This window comes from Patiria miniata, unplaced genomic scaffold (genome assembly GCF_015706575.1).
Source record: "Patiria miniata isolate m_02_andy unplaced genomic scaffold, ASM1570657v1 HiC_scaffold_28, whole genome shotgun sequence".
NCBI lineage: Eukaryota > Metazoa > Echinodermata > Asteroidea > Valvatida > Asterinidae > Patiria > Patiria miniata.
In genome coordinates, this window is record NW_024037067.1 from 5,799,728 (window position 1) to 5,819,484 (window position 19,757).

At 40.7% G+C, this 19,757-nt stretch overlaps 1 protein-coding gene across 6 annotated transcripts in view; it reads left to right on the forward strand.

Moving 5' to 3' along the window:
* LOC119734707 (transient receptor potential cation channel subfamily M member 5-like) overlaps nucleotides 1-14,318 on the forward strand; it is a 36,371-nt gene extending 22,053 nt beyond the window's left edge. For 4 of the 6 annotated variants that reach the window (XR_005272096.1, XR_005272098.1, XR_005272099.1 and 1 more), the window contains 12 exons: nucleotides 750-805; nucleotides 1,626-1,722; nucleotides 2,624-2,752; nucleotides 3,410-3,655; nucleotides 3,905-4,079; nucleotides 4,648-4,786; nucleotides 5,429-5,622; nucleotides 8,440-8,572; nucleotides 11,072-11,119; nucleotides 11,840-11,876; nucleotides 12,733-13,016; nucleotides 13,731-14,318. Coding sequence is in view for 1 of the 6 variants with exons in the window: in XM_038208248.1 (XP_038064176.1) it covers nucleotides 750-805; nucleotides 1,626-1,722; nucleotides 2,624-2,752; nucleotides 3,410-3,655; nucleotides 3,905-4,079; nucleotides 4,648-4,786; nucleotides 5,429-5,622; nucleotides 8,440-8,572; nucleotides 11,072-11,119; nucleotides 11,840-11,876; nucleotides 12,733-12,828 (1,350 nt within the window). In the remaining 5 variants the exon portion in view is untranslated. Of the gene's footprint in view, nucleotides 1-749; nucleotides 806-1,625; nucleotides 1,723-2,623; nucleotides 2,753-3,409; nucleotides 3,656-3,904; nucleotides 4,080-4,647; nucleotides 4,787-5,428; nucleotides 5,623-8,439; nucleotides 8,573-9,900; nucleotides 9,949-11,071; nucleotides 11,120-11,839; nucleotides 11,877-12,732; nucleotides 13,097-13,730 lie in introns of those variants that run through there. The other 2 variants (XR_005272097.1, XM_038208248.1) reach the window with 2 other exon arrangements.
* Nucleotides 14,319-19,757: the final 5,439 nt, after the last annotated feature.

The following is a 19,757-nucleotide window of genomic DNA, read 5'->3' on the forward strand; positions in this document are numbered from 1 at the left end:
AGAGATACAATCAATTTAGTGCGATACACCAAAATCGATTTTGTGCCACTTTTATGCATGGGCAGAGTTGTTTCTAGTACTGTGCCATGCTGTCTTGAAGCTCACAAAAGATTGCAACTTGGCAAAAGAAACAAACTCGATTTTTGTGTTCCGCAGTAAACTGGAGTTATCTCTAGATTGACAAAAGCAAATGAGATGAAACAAAAATTATTGGAAAGCCTAGTCTTTTTCTTTAATTTGATGCTCAAAACGACTTACTTATGTTGAGATTTATTGAAAAAAAAATCGTTTGCGATTGTACCATTTTTTTTTAGACAGGCTGTATAGCTCTATGGTTTAAAGGCATATAGGATCATTTGCATATACCCCACAAGCAACTTGCCAAATTCATCAAAAAGCTTATGACCTTACTGGTACTCAACATCACGTGAAATTATTCCGTCTGGCTTGCTGTCATTTAGAAGAAATCAAGAAATGAGGTGATTTCCATTGATCAGTCTGTCAGTTTACTGATTTTTGGAAAGAGTGATATATGGACGAAATCGTGTTTCGTGATCGAAAGGTTTGTGCATGTTTTTTTCACTGTTTTCTCAAAAAGAGTAATATCCACTGAGCTGACACTTCAACAATAAGGTTTTAACATACATGTACTTGAATTTGGAGTGGTGGTATTGTTGGAAACGAACGATATGCATGAAAAGCAAACCGATCCTCATTGCACAGTCATGTTAATGCTTTTTCATTGACAGGGACGTGTACCTGCGAAAACGTCGGGTAACAGTAATGGAATGGCTCAGAACGACAGGTAAGCTAGACCCTTAATTCTTATACAGGCAATCTAGAAGTCAGGAAAGTACCCCAAAAAAACTGGTAGTGTGATTTTTGCAACATTTTGTAAACAAGGTTCATTATAAATTAACACCAGCCTACTCTGATGTCTAATTAGAAAAAAAATTGTGATTATAACCACAAACTGCATGTTTTAAGCCACCTTTACTCCTAAATATAAGATCCATTCGTCAGGTCACTAGCTTCGCCTTCCAGAAGTACTGTTTGTTAATTGTCAGTGAGCTGTGGACATACAAGACTTGGCACAAAAAAGTGACTTTTGGCAAATAAGGCCAAAAAAAAAAAAATTCGGTCTCTGGTCAGACCAAAGTTCCGGAATTGACGCGGGGACGTGGCGTTTTTTTTTTTTTTTTTTTTTTTTTTTTTCTCTCCAAGCTTGGATTGTACAGACAAGGTGGGGTACTATTTTGCTATTTGGTGTCCTCATGTACATTGGTGTCTTCCATAATTTGCCTTGGTGCTCTCGATCATTTGCCTTGGTGCAATTTCCCATTCCTTGGTGCTCTTTGGTAAAAAAAAAAATTGAGGAGGTGCGGCAATAGAGGGCGCTGTTGGAGCTACTGCGGAACATTTTGGAAAAAAAAAGATTGACGCGCATGATTAAAATCGACGCGCGCGCTGACCAGAGACCGACTTTTGGGGGGGGGGGGTGGGGGCCTAATCAGAAGTGAATTGGACGGTTTGGTAGAGCAAGAGTTTTGCGAATAGAGCGCACATTTAATGTCTATTTAAGTAAAGATTTTGCGACAATTACGTTTTCTCCGAATCGGTTGCAGAAATTGTGGATATGGAGGGGAATTGGACGAACTCTGGTGGTACGAGAAGTTGAAACTTTTCATGGAGGCACCTGTTGTATGTTTCAGCTACGATGCGGTAAGTGGATTTATAGACTCGAAGAGGCGAGCACAACTAATGTACACAAACATATAAATGGGGCTTTTCAGAAGGGCTTTACTGTGTTTAGGAAATTCTGGGTTAACTCTGCAACCCAGGCCGAAGGGGCTCTAACAAAGTGGTTTTATGTTTGAATGAAGATCTTGTTAAAGATATTAACAAATTAATAAATGTCAGAGTAATTACAAATTACGCAAATGTACTGCACTTTTTGGTACGTTTGTACTATACAATGCTTGGAACGGCAGTTCCATTATTAATTATTTTTTACATCACTTCAGAAATCTATTTGATGTTCACATTATCAAATCGGTCATGATCTTTTTTTCAGGGCTGTAGTCGAGTCAATCACAAGTCCCTGCAAGTCCATCACAAGTCCTCCAGTCCCAATTCAACTCACAAGCTATTCACATGAGCTTTGACAAGGCATTTCTTTGTTATTTTTCATCCACCGTTTCTTGTGACTGAACTTGTGACTGAACTTGTGATGGACTCCACTACAATCCTGTTTGACATATCGCAATTGTCTATGGAAATAAAAAAAATCTTTCCATAAAAATGGAGCAACAATGACGCAATTTTTAATTTGGTAGAAATATTGATATAAATTCATATGAAGTCTCAATGTTTTGAGAGTTGTTAGTATCTGCACGATTTGCTTGTGAAGGCGTTTGTAGGTTTGTTAAGTGCAACATGGCGTTTCCCTCGGAAACTACAGGTATATCTGTTATTTTCAACTTTATTCTGTATTTTACTGCAATTTTAATTTAAAAAATACATGAGTATCCCGAAATGCACTTTTAAAGAAGAAAGAAATTATGCGACTCGTCACACACTTAGAATTGAAGTCTATAGAGGTGTTTTTCTGCTTATTCTATAGATTTCCCACATGGCGTTTCTGGTGCTGTTCAGCTACATCATGCTGTCCAACTTTCATCCAGAAGTCTCAGTCTTTGAGATTGTTCTGATGTTCATGGTCTTCACAAAGTTCACCGAGGAATTACGCCAGGTACAATGGCTCTTTGTTGTAGCTGTCATAATGTATACAGGCATGAGACATTCCCATTCGATACATTATACTTCAGTTGAAGGCTCCTTTTTTACAATGAATTCTGACTGGATAAAGTGACCTACATGTATATACTTTTCTTATTAATGCGTATGTTGCCATTGACTCAACCTTGATGGTATGGCTAGGCTTTATTCACGAGTCGGCCATATTGAATTGAAAGGGAGGTAAGCTCTTCATTTTGGAACTTGCGAAAAGAAATGAAAGCAATGACATAGATTTAATTACAAATTAACATCAGTCTGCTCTGATGAATAATTTAAAATTTGCAATTAAACATACCCTAATGTCTTAAGCCACATTCAAAAAAAAATTGAATGTGAGGCTTGAAACGCATAAGTATTCTGGCACCATCCCATTCAACAGTTTACAATTTATAAAAAAAATCAAGGAATACAATCAAAAATGGCTTAAACTAGTGACTAAAGGTGTATTGCCGTGGAGATCTGTCTTGTTTCCATAGTCTATTCAGTCCGGTGATTTAATTTTAGTAGTACAAAATATTCATTTTAGTAGTACAAAATGTTCATCCAAAACAATAATTTCAATGATCTAATTCAGCATATGATATAGGGGAAGTGTATTCTTCTGTGATAGATACTTCAGGAGGAGTACAACACGCTGCTGCACCGTTTCCAAGCCTGGCTGTTGGGCTGGAACATTGTGGACCTGATCTCCCTGGTCATGTTCGCTGTCGGTGTCGGCCTGCGATTCCACCCAGCAACCTTCGCCGCGGCGCGCATTGTGCTGGCTCTGGACCTCATGGTGTTCTACCTCCGGATTCTAAACATCTGCTACGCCAGCAAGCTTTTGGGTCCAAAGCTCATCATGATCACAAGGATGGTAAAGATCTCATATTTCAATTATTTCAATTATCAGTTTGATATTTGTGAGAGGATAGGAGTTTTAAATCCCCCTAGCGGAAACTAGAAGACTTAGTTTTTTTCTCTTTCCCGTGTATGTGCGATAGACCAAGCAGTTTTCGGGCATTCTCACCACAAGAATGGGCATTCAAACAAATTCATAGTTTGAGAGCGTATACTGAACTCTAACATGTCATGTTAAGGTTGGATTGTTTTCCATTTTTTCCAGATGGTGGATTTGATCAGCTTTGTCTGTATCCTGCTTGTGTTTCTGATCGCCTATGGAGTAACCTGTCAGGCCATCTTCTATCCTAATTCCACCGATCCAGAGTCCATCGCTAAAGGAGTCCTGTACCGATCCTACTTCCAGCTGTACGGCGAGCTGTTTCTGGATGGTTACGACAGTAAGTGACAACATTCACTGAATGAATGATAAAGGGAATCAAACTATTGTTAAAAAAAGAAAAACTTTCAGCTGATCTTTTTAATGGAAGCGAATTTGAAAATAAGACCGGGCAAGCCAAGTTAATCTTATCCCAGAATATGGACAAAATTCTAATCGGGTGATTCAGAATGGTAATTCAATGGAAGGCTAAGTCACAAGAGGTTAGTGGCATTCAGTGAGTCAGTGAGCGATAAAAACAACGATTTAGTGGATGTTCATTGAATCACAGCAAATATTTTTAGTTCCACTAAGTCTTCCGGGCGGGGTCCTCTGATCAGATATTGTAGTCAAGACCTCATGAGCTAATATCACAAGGCTGGTCAAAGGAAATCACACGTCAACTCACAGGTCCGGTCACAAATATACAGAAAACGGACGGTCACCGACGAATACGTTCGTCAAATTTGAATAGCAAGTGACTTGTCTTGGGATTGACGGATCCGTGATGCACCCGTGATGCACCCGACTACAGCAGTGCCTATACCACTCTGACTCAGCCGACACCTCTTGCCTATTTGTTCTAACAGACTGTGCTACGGACGAGACGCAACTTGAAGGTGGTATGGTGTCCTGCCCCCAACATTCCTGGTTCTCTACAGTTAGTTTAGTCTTCTACCTGTTCATCAGTAACATCCTTCTGATCAACCTCCTCATTGCTATGCTGAAGTAAGTCAAACTAGTACATGTACTCGGCACTGTTCCTCTTAACCAAAGTACATGTTTCCTTAAAGAGAATTTCAATTCACAAAAGTCAAGTTAATTCAGAACAGTCGATTTGTTAAATGGTGTGAATAAGTGTCAAGGCTTGTCATAACTTATTTTTAATGGGATGAATGACGCTCATTATCTAGGTACACTATTATGCATTGCTTTCATCTTAAATGCATTTTATAGGATCATTCGCTTTTTGTGCATTTGGTTCAATTGTTTCCAATAATAACACCACTCAAAATCCAAAGACGAATGTTCAAAACCTAACCTGTTGAAGCTCATGCAGTGGATAATATTCCGTTCCAAAAACATCGAAAAACCATGCAACACAATTTCGTCAAATAGCACTTTTTAATATCTTTTTATCAGTCAATTGACTGATCATTGAAAATCATCTATACAGTTCATTATTTCTTCAAAATGAAAACAAGCCAGACGAAAACAAATTTCGGTATACATTTGGGATAAATGCAAATGATTCTATATGCCTTTGTAAATTCTAAAACACCTTATTAATTTGGAATTCTCTACCTTAGACTTCAAATGAAACAAAATTAGATAAACTTCATTTATATTTTGTTTGTGTTCATAAAACAGCTACACCTTCACAGCAGTTCAAGAGAACACGGATGCATACTGGAAAATTCAGAGGTACCAGCTGATCAAGGAATATTACCGCCGCCCAGCGTTAGTTTCCCCTTTCATCCTGCTGGTTCATATGTACCAGTTGGTGCGCTACCTCGTGGAGCGATTTTCTGAATGCAAATTGTACAGGGTGCCTAATCTCATGAGTAAGTATGTAACGCCGCAATTTTCGCGGTACAAACATAAAAAACCAAAACTACCAATTTATTATGAAAAACCGTACTTGGCTGAAAGGGAATACTACTCTTAAGCATCCTGTGAAATGCACCTGGGGTGCTGTCATTTTCAAGAAAAGTGCATTTTTTTGTATCAATTTCCAGCGATGGCTGCCGTTGGAAAAAATGACCTCTATTTCAAATACTGCCCTCAATTTACCAAATTTATTTTCCACATTTTGTTTGCAATCGGTTGCACATTCGTGAACGGGCAGCCTCGACTCCATGGGAGCGTGCGCGTTCCTTACACTAACCCCTGGCCGTGATGATGACGTAAATGAGGCTGATTGCCCTTACAGAAATGTCCCATGTAATTCCCATGGGAAATTTTCCCATGGGACCCCATGGGAATTGCATGGTGAATTGGACACCATGTAGCATGGGATTTTTCCCATGGGATTTTTCCCATAGGCTTTTTCCCATGGGAAATTTTGTATGGGCTTTGTTCCATGTATGGTTTCCTTTCATTTCTCAAAAAAATATTGCTCCATGGTATTTTTCAATAACAACTTCCTATACATTTTAACCCTGTGTGTTAAGTACTATTCACCAAATAGGTGAAGCACATCGCGGAACTCCAATGGGGGTTGTTCCACGTACTAGGAGTGGTTTGTGCACTCTATAATATTATTGCTCCCATACCACTTGTCAAGTTGTACCATATTATCACAGTGTTCCCAATTTATTTTCTCATAAATGTTTCCAACCATAATAATAAATGAATCAATATTATCCAAAGTTTGAATGACACATTGTCCACATAAAAAATACTGTATTCATCATTTAACTTCACTTATCAACAGAAATATTCAAAAATGTGCAATTACAACACTCGTTATTGTAAGAGATTCTCACAAAAATGTCCCATGGTGGTCCCATGGTGTCCCATGGTGTTCCCATGGTGTTCCCATGGTGTCCCATGGTGTTTATCCCATTGTGTTCAATTGGTGAACATCCACAGGAGTTTCCCATGGTCAGCTTAACAAATAGAATTCTTGATAACCTCTATGACCACAAGGGAAATATTTTTAATTGAATTCAAATTTACAGCTAGGCGAATAAGTAATTAAATCAAAGAAAGGTTTGCCTATAACTTGGGAGTGCAATTGGGTCTATGATGGTTTTTCATGGCACATGCATGTTCTCCAGTATAACCCGGCAGTGTCCCCGTGCTGCCTTTTAAATCTCCATGGTGTTCCCATTGTATCCATAATTTATATCACCCACATTATGGTGTTCCCATGGCGTCCGAATCCTCATGGTGTACCCATGTGTCTAAAATCCCCATATCCTCATGGTGTATCCATGTGTCTAAAATCCCCATGATGTTCCCATGGTGTCCAGTAAATCCCCATGGTGTTCCCATGGTGACATACAATCCCAATGGTGTTCCCATGGTGTCCATAAAATCCCCATGGTGTTCCCATGGTGTCCATAAAATCGCCATGGGGTTCCCATGGTGTTCCCATGGTGTCCATAAATTCCCATGATGTTCCCATGGTGTTCATTAATTCCACATGGTGTTCCCATGATGTCCATCAAATCCCCATGGTGTTCCCATGGTGTCCGTAAAATCCCCATGGTGTTCCCATGGAGCTCATAAAATCCCCATGGTGTTCCCATGGAGCTCGTAAAATCCCCATGGTGTTCCCATGTTGTCCATGCAATCTCCATGGTGTTCCCATGGGTTTCCCATGATGATCATTTTAACTTACATGGTGTTCTTGATGACCCCCATGGGTTTCCCATGGGGTCCCATGGGAATCCCATGGGACCCCATGGGAATCCCATGGGATGCTCATGGGACATTTCTGTAAGGGTGGATATTCACAGCGTATTGCGCGCGCATTTTGAAGATTGCACGCCGGGCGCGCCCATGATGCGTTTGCGTGCTTTGCACGTAACATCACGTACGAAAAAAGATTGTGATTCAAAAGTCGCGATGCCTGTACGATATGGATTATGGCAGCCTAGTTTTTCGCTAAAAAAACCCCTGTATTTTCGGTTGTAAAGGGACGAAAAGGGTACACATCTTTGCTAAATAACGCAACGTCCAAACGTTATGTTTGAAAGGATTGATTCTTCAAAATCACAACTTTTAACATTTTAAAGATGGCGTCGGAATGTAAAACGGATAAAATGAAGCCTAATTATAATGTGCCATATTTTGACACATTTAAATTACACAATTCCAGGGGTTAAGATCGCACAAGGCATGATGGGAAACAACATGGCGCAGCAAGATCGTACCCATGGGGAACGAGGTTGGTGAACGGGTGCAAGCCAGCTGGTCTGGTTCCCCGACCTGACAATTTCCCGACGTGTATAAATTGCTCCGTTTCGTCTGCCGTAGAGTCAGGGAACCATACTACAAGAACAGCATTCTTTTTATTCTTGGTTTTTTCAGCATCTATGAACACAAAACTTTTAACAGGTCATTTTAACAGGGCTATTTTAAGTTTAAGGAATATACCATGCACCATTTAAGAGATGTGTCAACCACAATGGAGAACAGGGACATTTCGTGTACTGAAACGTTGCCAACGTTCGCAAACAAGAAGATATAGCGAACGTTGGGAATGTTTGTGCTAGAGGAACGCAACTCCTGATGTGATATCCAACGTTTCGATTCGAACAGCTGTCCTGAGACTATTTATCAATCTATTATGTATGCCATAGCATGAAAAGGCTGATTGTCTTGTGTCATGGTGGTCATTAATTTGCCTGGTTTGTTAACTGACACATCAGAGAGAAACTTTCAGCCCAAGGTGATGGCGGAGCTGTTGGCCTTTGCGAAGTTGAAGTGCCAGGATTATCTGACCGATCTGAAAGAGAAGAAGGTGGACAAAAAGAAGAAGAAGATGGCGAAAATCGAAAAGAAGTAAGTTTTTTTTAGAAATGCAAACATGGAACTTACTTGAACTTTTATTATAGTATCACCTGAACTTTTATTATAGTATTTATACCAAACACTTTGTCAAGGAATTGCCTTTTACGATGTTACCTGAACTCCCTAACAGTCCTGAATCCTCCGAATTCAATATGATTTTGCACACCCCCTAGGGAGTTAGGGTTGCTATGGATGCACCTGAACTTTTGTCACTGGGACTTGATTTTAAGACCCTATTTATCTAAAGAATTATGAGATTGATTGTGTTGAAACTCGGTATGTAGGTAGACCGGGATGTGTTATAGACACAAATTGAGCTGAGGTGACGTCGTCATGAAGTCATAGGTTGATATTATATCGATTTTGAAGTTTTGGACATTTGAGCCATATCTCACGAGCGCAATACTCTAAATTCAAAATTCTTTTTGTATTAGATTTGTTAAGCAATAGGTTTATGTTCAAAATTTTGAAAAATCTGTGACGTCGTGATGACGTTATCAAAAATGCGATTTTATAAAACACATGTAAGGGAATGTCTGATCGTCATGAAACTTGGTGGGTAGATAATAGTACTAATGCACAAAATCTGAAATGACGTCACGATGACGTCATCAGCAGATTTTTTTACGATTTTAAAAATATTTACAATTTTATTTTGCTTACAAACTGTAACACTTTTATTCATCCGATTGCCTTCAAATTTGGTACGGACGAAAAAGCACAATAAAATAATGAGCATTGCCAAGTATTGTTGCAATGACGTCATCACGGGACATGTGACGTCATCATTGATGCACATTTTTCAAAGTCTCGCATTGAGGAAATTATTAGTCTGATTGGCTCAAAATTCTGTTTGAACATAGTCTAACGCGTGTTATGTGAGGAAATTTACCGCTGAATTTGTGATAAACACCATCGTTGTGTTTTTATGAGATTTAATTTCAAAGAAAAAGTCTATCATTTTAACGATTTATCAGACATGATAATATTTTGCAGATCGGTGGATTTGACAAATTTTAGCAGAAAATGTACGATCTTCCAACACATGTAACATGTGTGTTCATTTTTTTGTTGAGTATTTCTCATCATTTAATCACAGATTTTTATGCATGAAACTGAACATCATTAAAAAAAAATATGATTCTGCATGGACACACAAAGTATAAACTTGAAACATCATAGAAGGTAGAAAAGCCAGTTGCATTTTCCGTAGACAATCAACACGTCTAGTTTTAAAATTACAATAGTCTTTCTTAAACTACTAGTCTTTAGTCAACACTGTCTTCCTCGTTATCTTCCTCTTCATCTTGTTGGAACAGTTTGTCAATGAAGGCTACCCAGAAGCAGGTGGAGGAAATAAAAAAAGAGTGAATTTTTTTAGAAATGGAAATATATAGTGGACGGGGGACTAGCTGAGGCCTCCAAAACTCTTAAATGCCACGAAAGAGGGAGAGAGGGAGGGATTGTTATTAACTTGAAGTTTTGTTATGGTATCACCGGAACTTTTATTATAGTATCACCTAACATTTTTTCAAGGAATTACCTGTTACGATGTTACCTGAACTTTAAAATTGCTATGGATGAGCCTGAACTTTTTGTTAGGGATTACCATAATTTGTGTTAGGCGCGTATCACCTGAACTTTTGTCAGGAGTAGTACACGGCACTCGACGTGTTATATCGTTACTGTTATAATATTATTTCCACTGCTATGACCCACTATGTAACTTGTAATTTTGTGGTACGCACTGTCAACGAAACCGTGAATGAAGTCGGTCATAATAATAAGTGGGCGGGGTCATATATGCATGAGGGAATGGGCCAGCCGCGTATGTAAAATTCGTTTGAAATGGACTTGCAATCGGAGTAAAGCGCAACAAAACAAAACTTACAAATCTTGATTGGACAGAATTGATATGCATGAGGTGTGAAGGAAAACTGTAGCAAACCATAAAATCTCTGGACAGGAAATGCGTGACGTGTAACAATTAAGAACAATGGCATGCCTTAAAATCTTGATTGGACAGGATTGATATTCACGAAGCATGAAGGAAAATGCATGACGAAATTGAAAGTTACATTAGTGTCCAAAGGACCTATGTTTGAAACACCGTGTTTTGATTTGTCTTTTTCTGTTTTTTCCCGATATCTTTCTTCGCAATAAGCCTCTGTGCTGATGACGTCACACTTGGTTTACGTGTGTGCTTTCCTATGGTGCTCAGTGGACCGTGGGCCCCCACTGGCTCCATAGGAAAGTGCACATGTAAACAAAGTGTGACTCATCAGTACAGAGGCTTATTAAATCGTTATTTTCCTCAATGTAACGTAATAGTATGAAATTACAATAATGGATTACTGTAAGAGTGCCTATTTTCTTTTGTACCAAAGACACTACTAGATTATGTTAAAATTACAATAGTCTTTCTGAAACTACTAGTCTTTACTCATCACTGTCTTCCTCGTTATCTTCCTCTTCATCTTGTTGGAACAGTTTGTCAATGAAGGCTACCCAGAAGCAGGTGGAGGAAATCAAAAAAGAGTGAGTTTTCTTAGAAATGGAAATATGTAGTGGACGGGGAACTAGCTGAGGCCTCCAAAAATGCCACTGGGAGGGATGATTATTAACTTGAAGTTTTGTCATAGTATCACCTGAACTTTTATTATAGTATCACCTGAAGATGTATTATCGTCTAAGAATGGCCTGAATTTTTGTTATGATGTTACCTGAACTTTAAAATTCCTATGGATGCACCTGAACCTTTTTGTTAGGGATTACCATAACTTTTGTTGGAACCTATCATCTGAACTTTTGTCAGGGTATGATCTGAACTTTTGTCATGGTATTACTCTAACCTTTTCTTTTACCTGAGTTTTGTTATGGTATCACCTGAACTTTTGTCATGGTATTACTCTAACCTTTTCTTTTACCTGAGTTTTGTTATGGTATCACCTGAACTTTTGTCATGGTATTACTCTAACCTTTTCTTTTACCTGAGTTTTGTTATGGTATCACCTGAACTTCTGTCATGGTATTACTCTAACCTTTTCTTTTACCTGAGTTTTGTTATGGTATCACCTGAACTTTTATAATAGTATCGCCTGAAATGTTGTCAAGGAATTGTATGCATTTCTGTTGTGGTGTTACCAGAACTTGAAATTGTTATGGTATCACCTGATTATATGATGTTTTTGTTAGATATTACCATAACTTTTGTTATGATATCACCTGAACTTCTTTTACATGGACTTTTCTTCCCAGGCTCGAGGCACTGTCCTCACGCATGAAGAGGAATCAGGTGAGTAGTGCTGCACGGCAGTGTAAGGTAGTGCCTCACCCCTTTTTTGTACACGTTCTTTGGGGATTGTGGAGTGAGGAAATGTGGAGCAATGTGGATCTATGTATAAAAGGGTGGCCAATAGGTAAGAGTATTATAAAGAATAAGATAAGAGGATGAAGAGGAAGTCAATTTACAGTGTATTTTGAAGGGATTATGTAAGAATTTCTATTACGTGCGGTGTGCTTGGTTGCCTATTGGAAGTACAATATAAATTGAACCTGAAAAGTGTGATTTCGTCATTTCGTCATTTCGACTACGAAAAAAGTAATTTTGACAATAAAAGTGTCATTTTGACGAAGCAAAGTGTAATTTTGACCCCCTAAAATGTCATTTGGACAATGAAAAGTGTAATTTTGACAATAAAAACTGTCGTTTTGACGATGAAAAATGTCGTTTTGACGATGAAAAGTGTCATTTCGACAATGAAGAGTGTAATTTTGACAAAGAAAAGTGTAATTTTGACCCCAAAATGTCATTTTGACAATAAAAAGTGTCATTTTGACACTTAAAAACTCGTTTTGACGATGAAGAGTGTCGTTTTGACAATGAAGAGTGTCATTTTGACAATGAAAAGTGTCATTTTGACAACGAAGAGTGTCATTTTGACAACGAAGAGTGTCATTTTGACAATGAAGAGTGTCATTTTGACAATGAAAAGTGTCGGGCCAAATAGAACCCGGAGTAATTCCCGCTCAATTCTGACCAGGACTTTTTAGAATGTCGTGCAGATGTAAAAACCTGCCATCTTTGAAGCGCATATATCCTTCAGTTCACACAGTAAGTATACATCATATATTTCTTTTTAAATAATCAGATTCTGAGTGAAAATTGTGACGTAGGAAAAGAAGTAACAACCCGAACGAGATGCGACAAGAAAAAAGCAACAAGGCCCCAAACGGCTTATGAGTAGTGATGTAGGGTGGACGGAACACCTGCTTGGACTCCAGTTTGCCCTTTTCCTTTACTGAATCCCACCCTTTCGTCCAGTCGAGCAGGATAGACGGAAAGCTCTTTGTTTTTCGTTATTATCTTGGAAATATAGCTACAACCATCAGAGAACGATAACTATGCCAAAGGATGTTGCGCATTCATGTTGAGGTATAGCCTTGGTCAATGCTCTCGTCGTTATTCGTCCCGTACGCGGTCAATCGTCGGCATATATCCTCACGCACCATGCACATGCATGTAAAAATACAGCGCGAACAGCGATCTCATGCGGCCACTATTTTTTTTATGCAAATCAGTTGAGGACGATCTCGAGCCTTGGTTCAATCGTCGGCAAAAACTTATGTTTTTCTTTATTTTGCGCTGGATTTCTAGCGCACGACCTCGTATGCGAATACAGATAAGTGTAGGCGGGGCTAATATGTGGAGTGTCCAATCACACCTTGGTAAATCCGGACGTCATCAAATTATTTGCAGCTATTCGCCTTTTGCGGACGTGACAGGAACCACAGTTTTTGTGCATTGGTGCCGTGTGCAGAGACACACAATGTGTACGTGTATGGATTATGTACGGTGCCACGTTTCACTATGCAAGTTTCCACGCAACGATCAACCAATAAGAAAACGACATTTAAGGTCAGTTAAGGCTATTAACATAATGAGCACCACCCCCAAAACCTCACATGGACGATTGAACCAAGGCTCTCGATCGTCCCCAACTGATTTACATATAAAAATAGTGGCCGCGTGAGGTCGCTGTTCGCGCTGTATTTTTACATGCATGTGCATAGCGCGTGAGGATATATGCCGACGATTGACCGCGTACGGGATGAATAACGACGAGAGCATTGACCAAGGCTAGTTGAGGTACAACTGTTTAACGGCTTGGTTTTTGCTGTCACGATTTCGAGGTCTTTTTTAAGCTCTGACAGGAGCTTCTACGTGTTGATCACTTGGTGGTCAGTCGGTCGGTCGGTCTGTCTGCCTGTCGTCTGTCTGCCCCGAAAATTGACCCAAGTGTGGTGTTCCATATGTGCCATCGGCGCTGATATTTTTAAGCTCTGGCAGGGATAGGCCTAAGTTTGGTCGATTTCATGCAAGACTGTCAAGTATGACTTCTTGCAACACGACCAGAGCTTATTGTGCACTCGCACTTTTTGTATCCTCCTAGGAGTACCAACTGCCACTACCTTTTTTCCTACCAGCTTAGGGGTTCCTAATAATTATTTTCTATCTTCCTATAAAGGGGTTTTGTGATGCCTATTTTTCAATTTCCTATGGGGGTCTTTTCAAGAGGAGTTTTCAGGGGTTTTCTCTATAAACACTTCCTATTTTTAAGCTCTGGCAGGGGCTTTTATACTTGTCACTTGGTGGTCGGTCGGTCGGATGGTCTGTCCGTCGGTCCCGAAAATTGACCAAAAGTATGGTGTTCCATTAGTGCCATCGGCGTCGCATTTTTTTTCGGCGTCGCATTTTTAAGCTCTGGCAGGGATCGTTTTAATCAATTTTGCATGCAAGACTTTCATACAAGGCTTCTTGCAACACGGCCAGAGCTTATTTTGACCTCGCACTTGTTTTTAAATGTCGCGGCTACAGTGATTTAGTCAAAACATTAAACTAAAGGTATCATAGTTTTACATGTTTTGCTTAGATTTTGTAGATCTTGCCGACAAAATGTGGAAGAGTCCACCCTTTTTAATTTCACGCTAGTGCCTTGATATTGTGATATAACAAATGGTAATTACTCGGACTGTTCTCCAACATGTTTTTCGCCATCATGTTTATGCTGCACCAGTGTACAATGATCATGTGACGCGATTTTCCCGGAACAATTTGAGAGCTGACAGACAAAATGAATGGTTCGTTTTTGGTAAGGTACACTTAAGATGCCCGATACGTTGTGGCCCATTAACATTACTTTTCAGCATCACCAAATAGGACACATCAATATGTTCACGTCAAAAGTGTAAAACTAGCAAAGTTATAACAATTTTTTTCTGTAAAAAGATATTTACTCTTTAAAAGCATAGAGATTTTGAAGTAAACAGTAGTAAGGTATAGAGTTAAGTTGTAGCAAAAGGTGTTTATGTACGAATATATTTTTAATGTTTAAAATACAAAATAACTTTAGTATCTAAAACCTTGCATTGTTTAATATACCAAAAAAGCTTCACAGACTTAGTTTCGATCTTACCTTTTTAACAACTGTGCTACATGTCATCTCATTTTGTCCCGTTTGAGCATTGTGTTCATTCCATTGAACATGGTAACTGTCAAAGGGGACCACGGTTTTACAAGCCCCAAGATTAACACATTTTCTTCGTGAAAATGACAACACTCTCAAATGACTAGTCAAATTAAGTTGTTAGTTCAAAAGGTTTGTGGGTAATTGTTTGGAAATATGTGAGCAGTTCATTGACTTTACAAGGTTGTTTGTGTAGTTTTTTGTATCGTTTAGTTTGAGTTTTTATGTTAAGTAGGCATAAGGAACAGTGGCGTATCACTAGGGAGGCTGTTTGCAACCTCATTTTGCCAGCATTTACGCAATACCTCTGGACCACCTTTTATATGCTATGTAGGAATCCGACGCCACCAAGATCTAAAAACCTTAACATGCTGCCACTGTAAATATTATCAAATTTAGTTGTTCAAATTTACTATTATAAGAAATTTTGAATTAATCATATTTTGTGGCTTTTCATGCATAAAACTCAGTGGTATGTATTTGGTATACGAGTGTTTTCTAGGGTGCATTTCAATTTTCTATGAAACGGCATGGGTTTTGTATTTTTTAAAATAAAGTATTTTTATAATTTGTAAACAAAAATTGAAAAGCTGTTTGGTGTTTTGTTGTACTTTGTAGCCCCGTTTGACCGCCTTGGAAACCCCTTCAAATCAGTCGAATTTCTTCCAAAGAAAATCCTGTTTCTGTAAAGACACGTTCTTGCATCATGATTTTCAAAAGGTGTCTAGAAGAGATATCCCAAAGTAACCTACTGAATTATTGTGGAGTTACTTCAATATTTGGATTAAAGCACAGGCGTAGTTAGGAATTTCAAACAAGAGGGTCCTAGAGGGCGGGCACATTTTTAGGGCTGATGCGAGCGGGAAGCGCACCCCCCCCCCTCCCCTGCGGCGTGGGGTCCGGGGCCCACTAAAAATACGCTCTTGTGCAATCTGAGACGATTCCTGACCACTGGGGGCGACCGATATTGATCGCCCCCAGAGGAACTTCGGCTACGGGCGACCTTTCTTGTCGCCCCTAGCGGTATATATTAACGAGCGTACCGCTGGGGGCGACCACTATTGTCGCCCCTAGCGGTATAATGCTTGTACCGCTGGGGGCGCCCTTTGTCGCCTCTAGCGGTATATATTAACGCGCGTACCGCTGGGGGCGACCATTATGGTCGCCTCTAGCGGTATACCGCTAGAGGCGACGTCGCCTCTAGCGGTAATTCGCCTCTAGCGGTACGTCGCCTCTAGCGGTACGTCGCCTCTAGCGGTACGTCGCCCCTAGCGGTACCCGTACCGCTATGGGCGACGTCGCCTCTAGCGGTATATATTAACGCGCGTACCGCTGGGGGCGACCATTATTGTCGCCCCTAGCGGTATACCGCTGGGGGCGACCATTATTGTCGCCCACAGCGGTATTTATTAATGCTTGTACGGCTGGGGGCGACCGTTGTTGTCGCCCCTAGCAGTATACCGCTAGGGGCGACGTCGCCTCTAGCGGTAATTCGCCTCTAGCGGTACGTCGCCTCTAGCGGTTAGTCGCCTCTAGCGGTAAGTCGCCTCTAGCAGTACGTCGCCTCTAGCGGTACGTCGCCCCTAGCGGTACCCGTACCGCTAGGGGCGACGTCGATCGCCTCTAGCGGTAATTCGCCTCTAGCGGTACGTCGCCTCTAGCGGTTAGTCGCCTCTAGCGGTAAGTCGCCTCTAGCGGTACGTCGCCTCTAGCGGTACGTCACCCCTAGCGGTACCCGTACCGCTAATAATAGTCGCCCCCAGCGGTATACCGCTGGGGGCGACTATTATTGTCGCCCACAGCGGTATTTATTAATGCTTGTACGCCTGGGGGCGACCGTTGTTGTCGCCCCTAGCAGTATACCGCTAGGGGCGACGTCGCCTCTAGCGGTAAGTCGCCTCTAGCGGTACGTCGCCTCTAGCGGTACGTCGCCCCTAGCGGTACCCGTATCGCTAGGGGCGACGTCGCCTCTAGCGGTAATTCGCCTCTAGCGGTACGTCGCCTCTAGCGGTTAGTCGCCTCTAGCGGTAAGTCGCCTCTAGCGGTACGTCGCCTCTAGCGGTACGTCACCCCTAGCGGTACCCGTACCGCTATGGGCGACGTCGCCTCTAGCGGTATATATTAACGCGCGTACCGCTTGGGGCGACCATTATTGTCGCCCCTAGCGGTATACCGCTGGGGGCGACCATTATTGTCGCCCACAGCGGTATTTATTAATGCTTGTACGGCTGGGGGCGACCGTTATTGTCGCCCCTAGCGGTATACCGTTAGGGGCGACGTCGCGTCTAGCGGTAATTCGCCTCTAGCGGTACGTCGCCCCTAGCGGTACCCGTACCGCTAGGGGCGACGTCGCCCCTATCGGTATACCGCTGGGGGCGACCGATATTGATCGCCCCCAGAGGAACTTCCGCTAGGGGCGACCTTTCTTGTCGCCCCTAGCGGTATATATTAACGCGCATACCGCTGGGGGCGACCACCATTGTCGCCCCTAGCGGTATAACGCTTGTACCGCTGGGGGCGCCCATTGTCGCTTCTAGCGGTATATATTAACGCGCTTACCGCTGGGGGCGACCGTTATTGTCGGCCCTAATTTTGAAAAGCAAATCTAGCCAGAAATCGAATTGGAATGTGATCATTTAGGGCACCTTATGCATTCCTTTCACCAAGTTATTTTTAGGAAAACATCTGATGGTAGTGTAAGCAGTGCCTGCCTTTATTGCGACTTCACTTAAAAAAAAAAAGTTAGGTTCGTTTGGAGGGGGGGGGGGGGGGGCAATCCGCCCTTGCGCACCTCAAGTAAAAGAAAGGCAAATTCGTTGTACAAAAAAAAATCACTTTTCTTTTTCCGGAAGCCCCAGAAGTACTTTTATTAGTTCACTTAAATTCATAATTATCTATATATATCAAACACAGTTTTCAATGAATCAACTCCTGGTTTTTATTTTTTTACAATAGTAACATAAATGTAGAATATTGGTACACTGATCGATAAGATACTAAAGTTAAAATTAGGCCTTAGCATTCTTGCTTATCGGGCAAACACAAATACTGTCGGTAATCACATAAACGACCTTAACAATCATACTTTGCACACACCTTGCATAATTTTAACAGTTTTTGTTCACGCTGTTAAACGAAGTTAAACTTTGTGTTTCCCGCCAATGGCTGAAATCAAAATGCACTGTACGATTGTGCAATGCCGTTCGATGTACGGACCAAGACTACATCAGTATGTTTGGACACAACTTAATTACTTACACGAGTATACAGTTTTTGTATAGTATTAACTTTTGTACATTATTACCCATAATATACAATGTATAACATAAACGTATGGTACAGTTGTTATATATAATCACATTGTATCGGTTCAAAGAACCTTCGTTGTATAAATTACATGTACAGTACGCGAGCAAAAGTCAGTTGCTAACAACTCCACCAGACATAAGGAAAATCTGACTAAAAATAGAAGTAAAGTCTGACAGATAAAATCAGGAAGAATAAAAAAATCTGTTTCTTGTTAGTTCTTCATCCGTACAAATCATTACTCCTCTTAACCGTCGGCAGCATTGTTTTTTTGTTGTTGTTGCATAGGCAACAAACATCGGTGCATAGCTGATTTTTCTCATTTTGTTCTCCAATCAGAGACCTTTCTCCTTGGAACACAGTTGAACTGTCCGAAATAATAAAATATCGGTTCTCAAGACTTCTTATAAAAAGCTCTGGTTATGTACACATGCAGTCTGTTGGAAAAGTGGAACACCGAAACGCCTACAACGAACTACGTGTACACCTACTACGGTACCCAGAAACAGGACAGTCAATGTCAAAGACTTTAACTTCTTAACAAAAACAGTGAAGTTCATTATTGAATGGTGCACTGACTGACAAGTGTTTCCCCAAACGCTCGTTGAGATAAATAGATTATGCATTTGCACCCGACGGGGTCAAAAACTCGTCTTAACCGAATTCTCATTTACCAAAGTTCGTATTAAGCAGTTAATTTCCTTCTAGGAATGTGCACACTTGGGTCGGGACTGGCGAAATATGCTCGTCTTAACCGGATCCCGTCATAACCGAGCTCGTAATAACGAGACACATTCGATTGTAGCTTGCAGAATAATATACGACCAATTAAGATTAACCCGCGACCTTGTGTGATAAGTTAAGGTTAGAATTCCTCAAGGTTGACTTAAAACAAGAAATATCAATGTCTTTCAAGAAGCTTGGCACCACCACCAAACCCACCTACCCAACTCCCTGCCCCCCCCCCCCCCCCAAATATCCACGCGAATTTCTATGGAACAAATTATGCACATTAAATTTCATACTGAACTCCAGTTTTACCATACATACTGCTTTCAAACACTTGTATAGTTAATCACTTGTATAGTTAATCACTAGAAACAAAAGGGGATAGGTCACCCAAAATACCCGATCTGGTTGAACTGGTTTTGAACTGAGTTTGAACTGGTTGAACTGGTTCTGATCTGGTTGAACTGGTTTTGGACTGGTTTTGAACTGGTTTTGAACTGGTTGAACTGGTTCTGAACTGGTTCTGAACTGGTTGAACTGGTTTTGACCGGTTTGGAACTGGTTTGAAACTTGTTTATCTGGTTCAAAACCAGTTAAACCAGTTCAAAACTAAG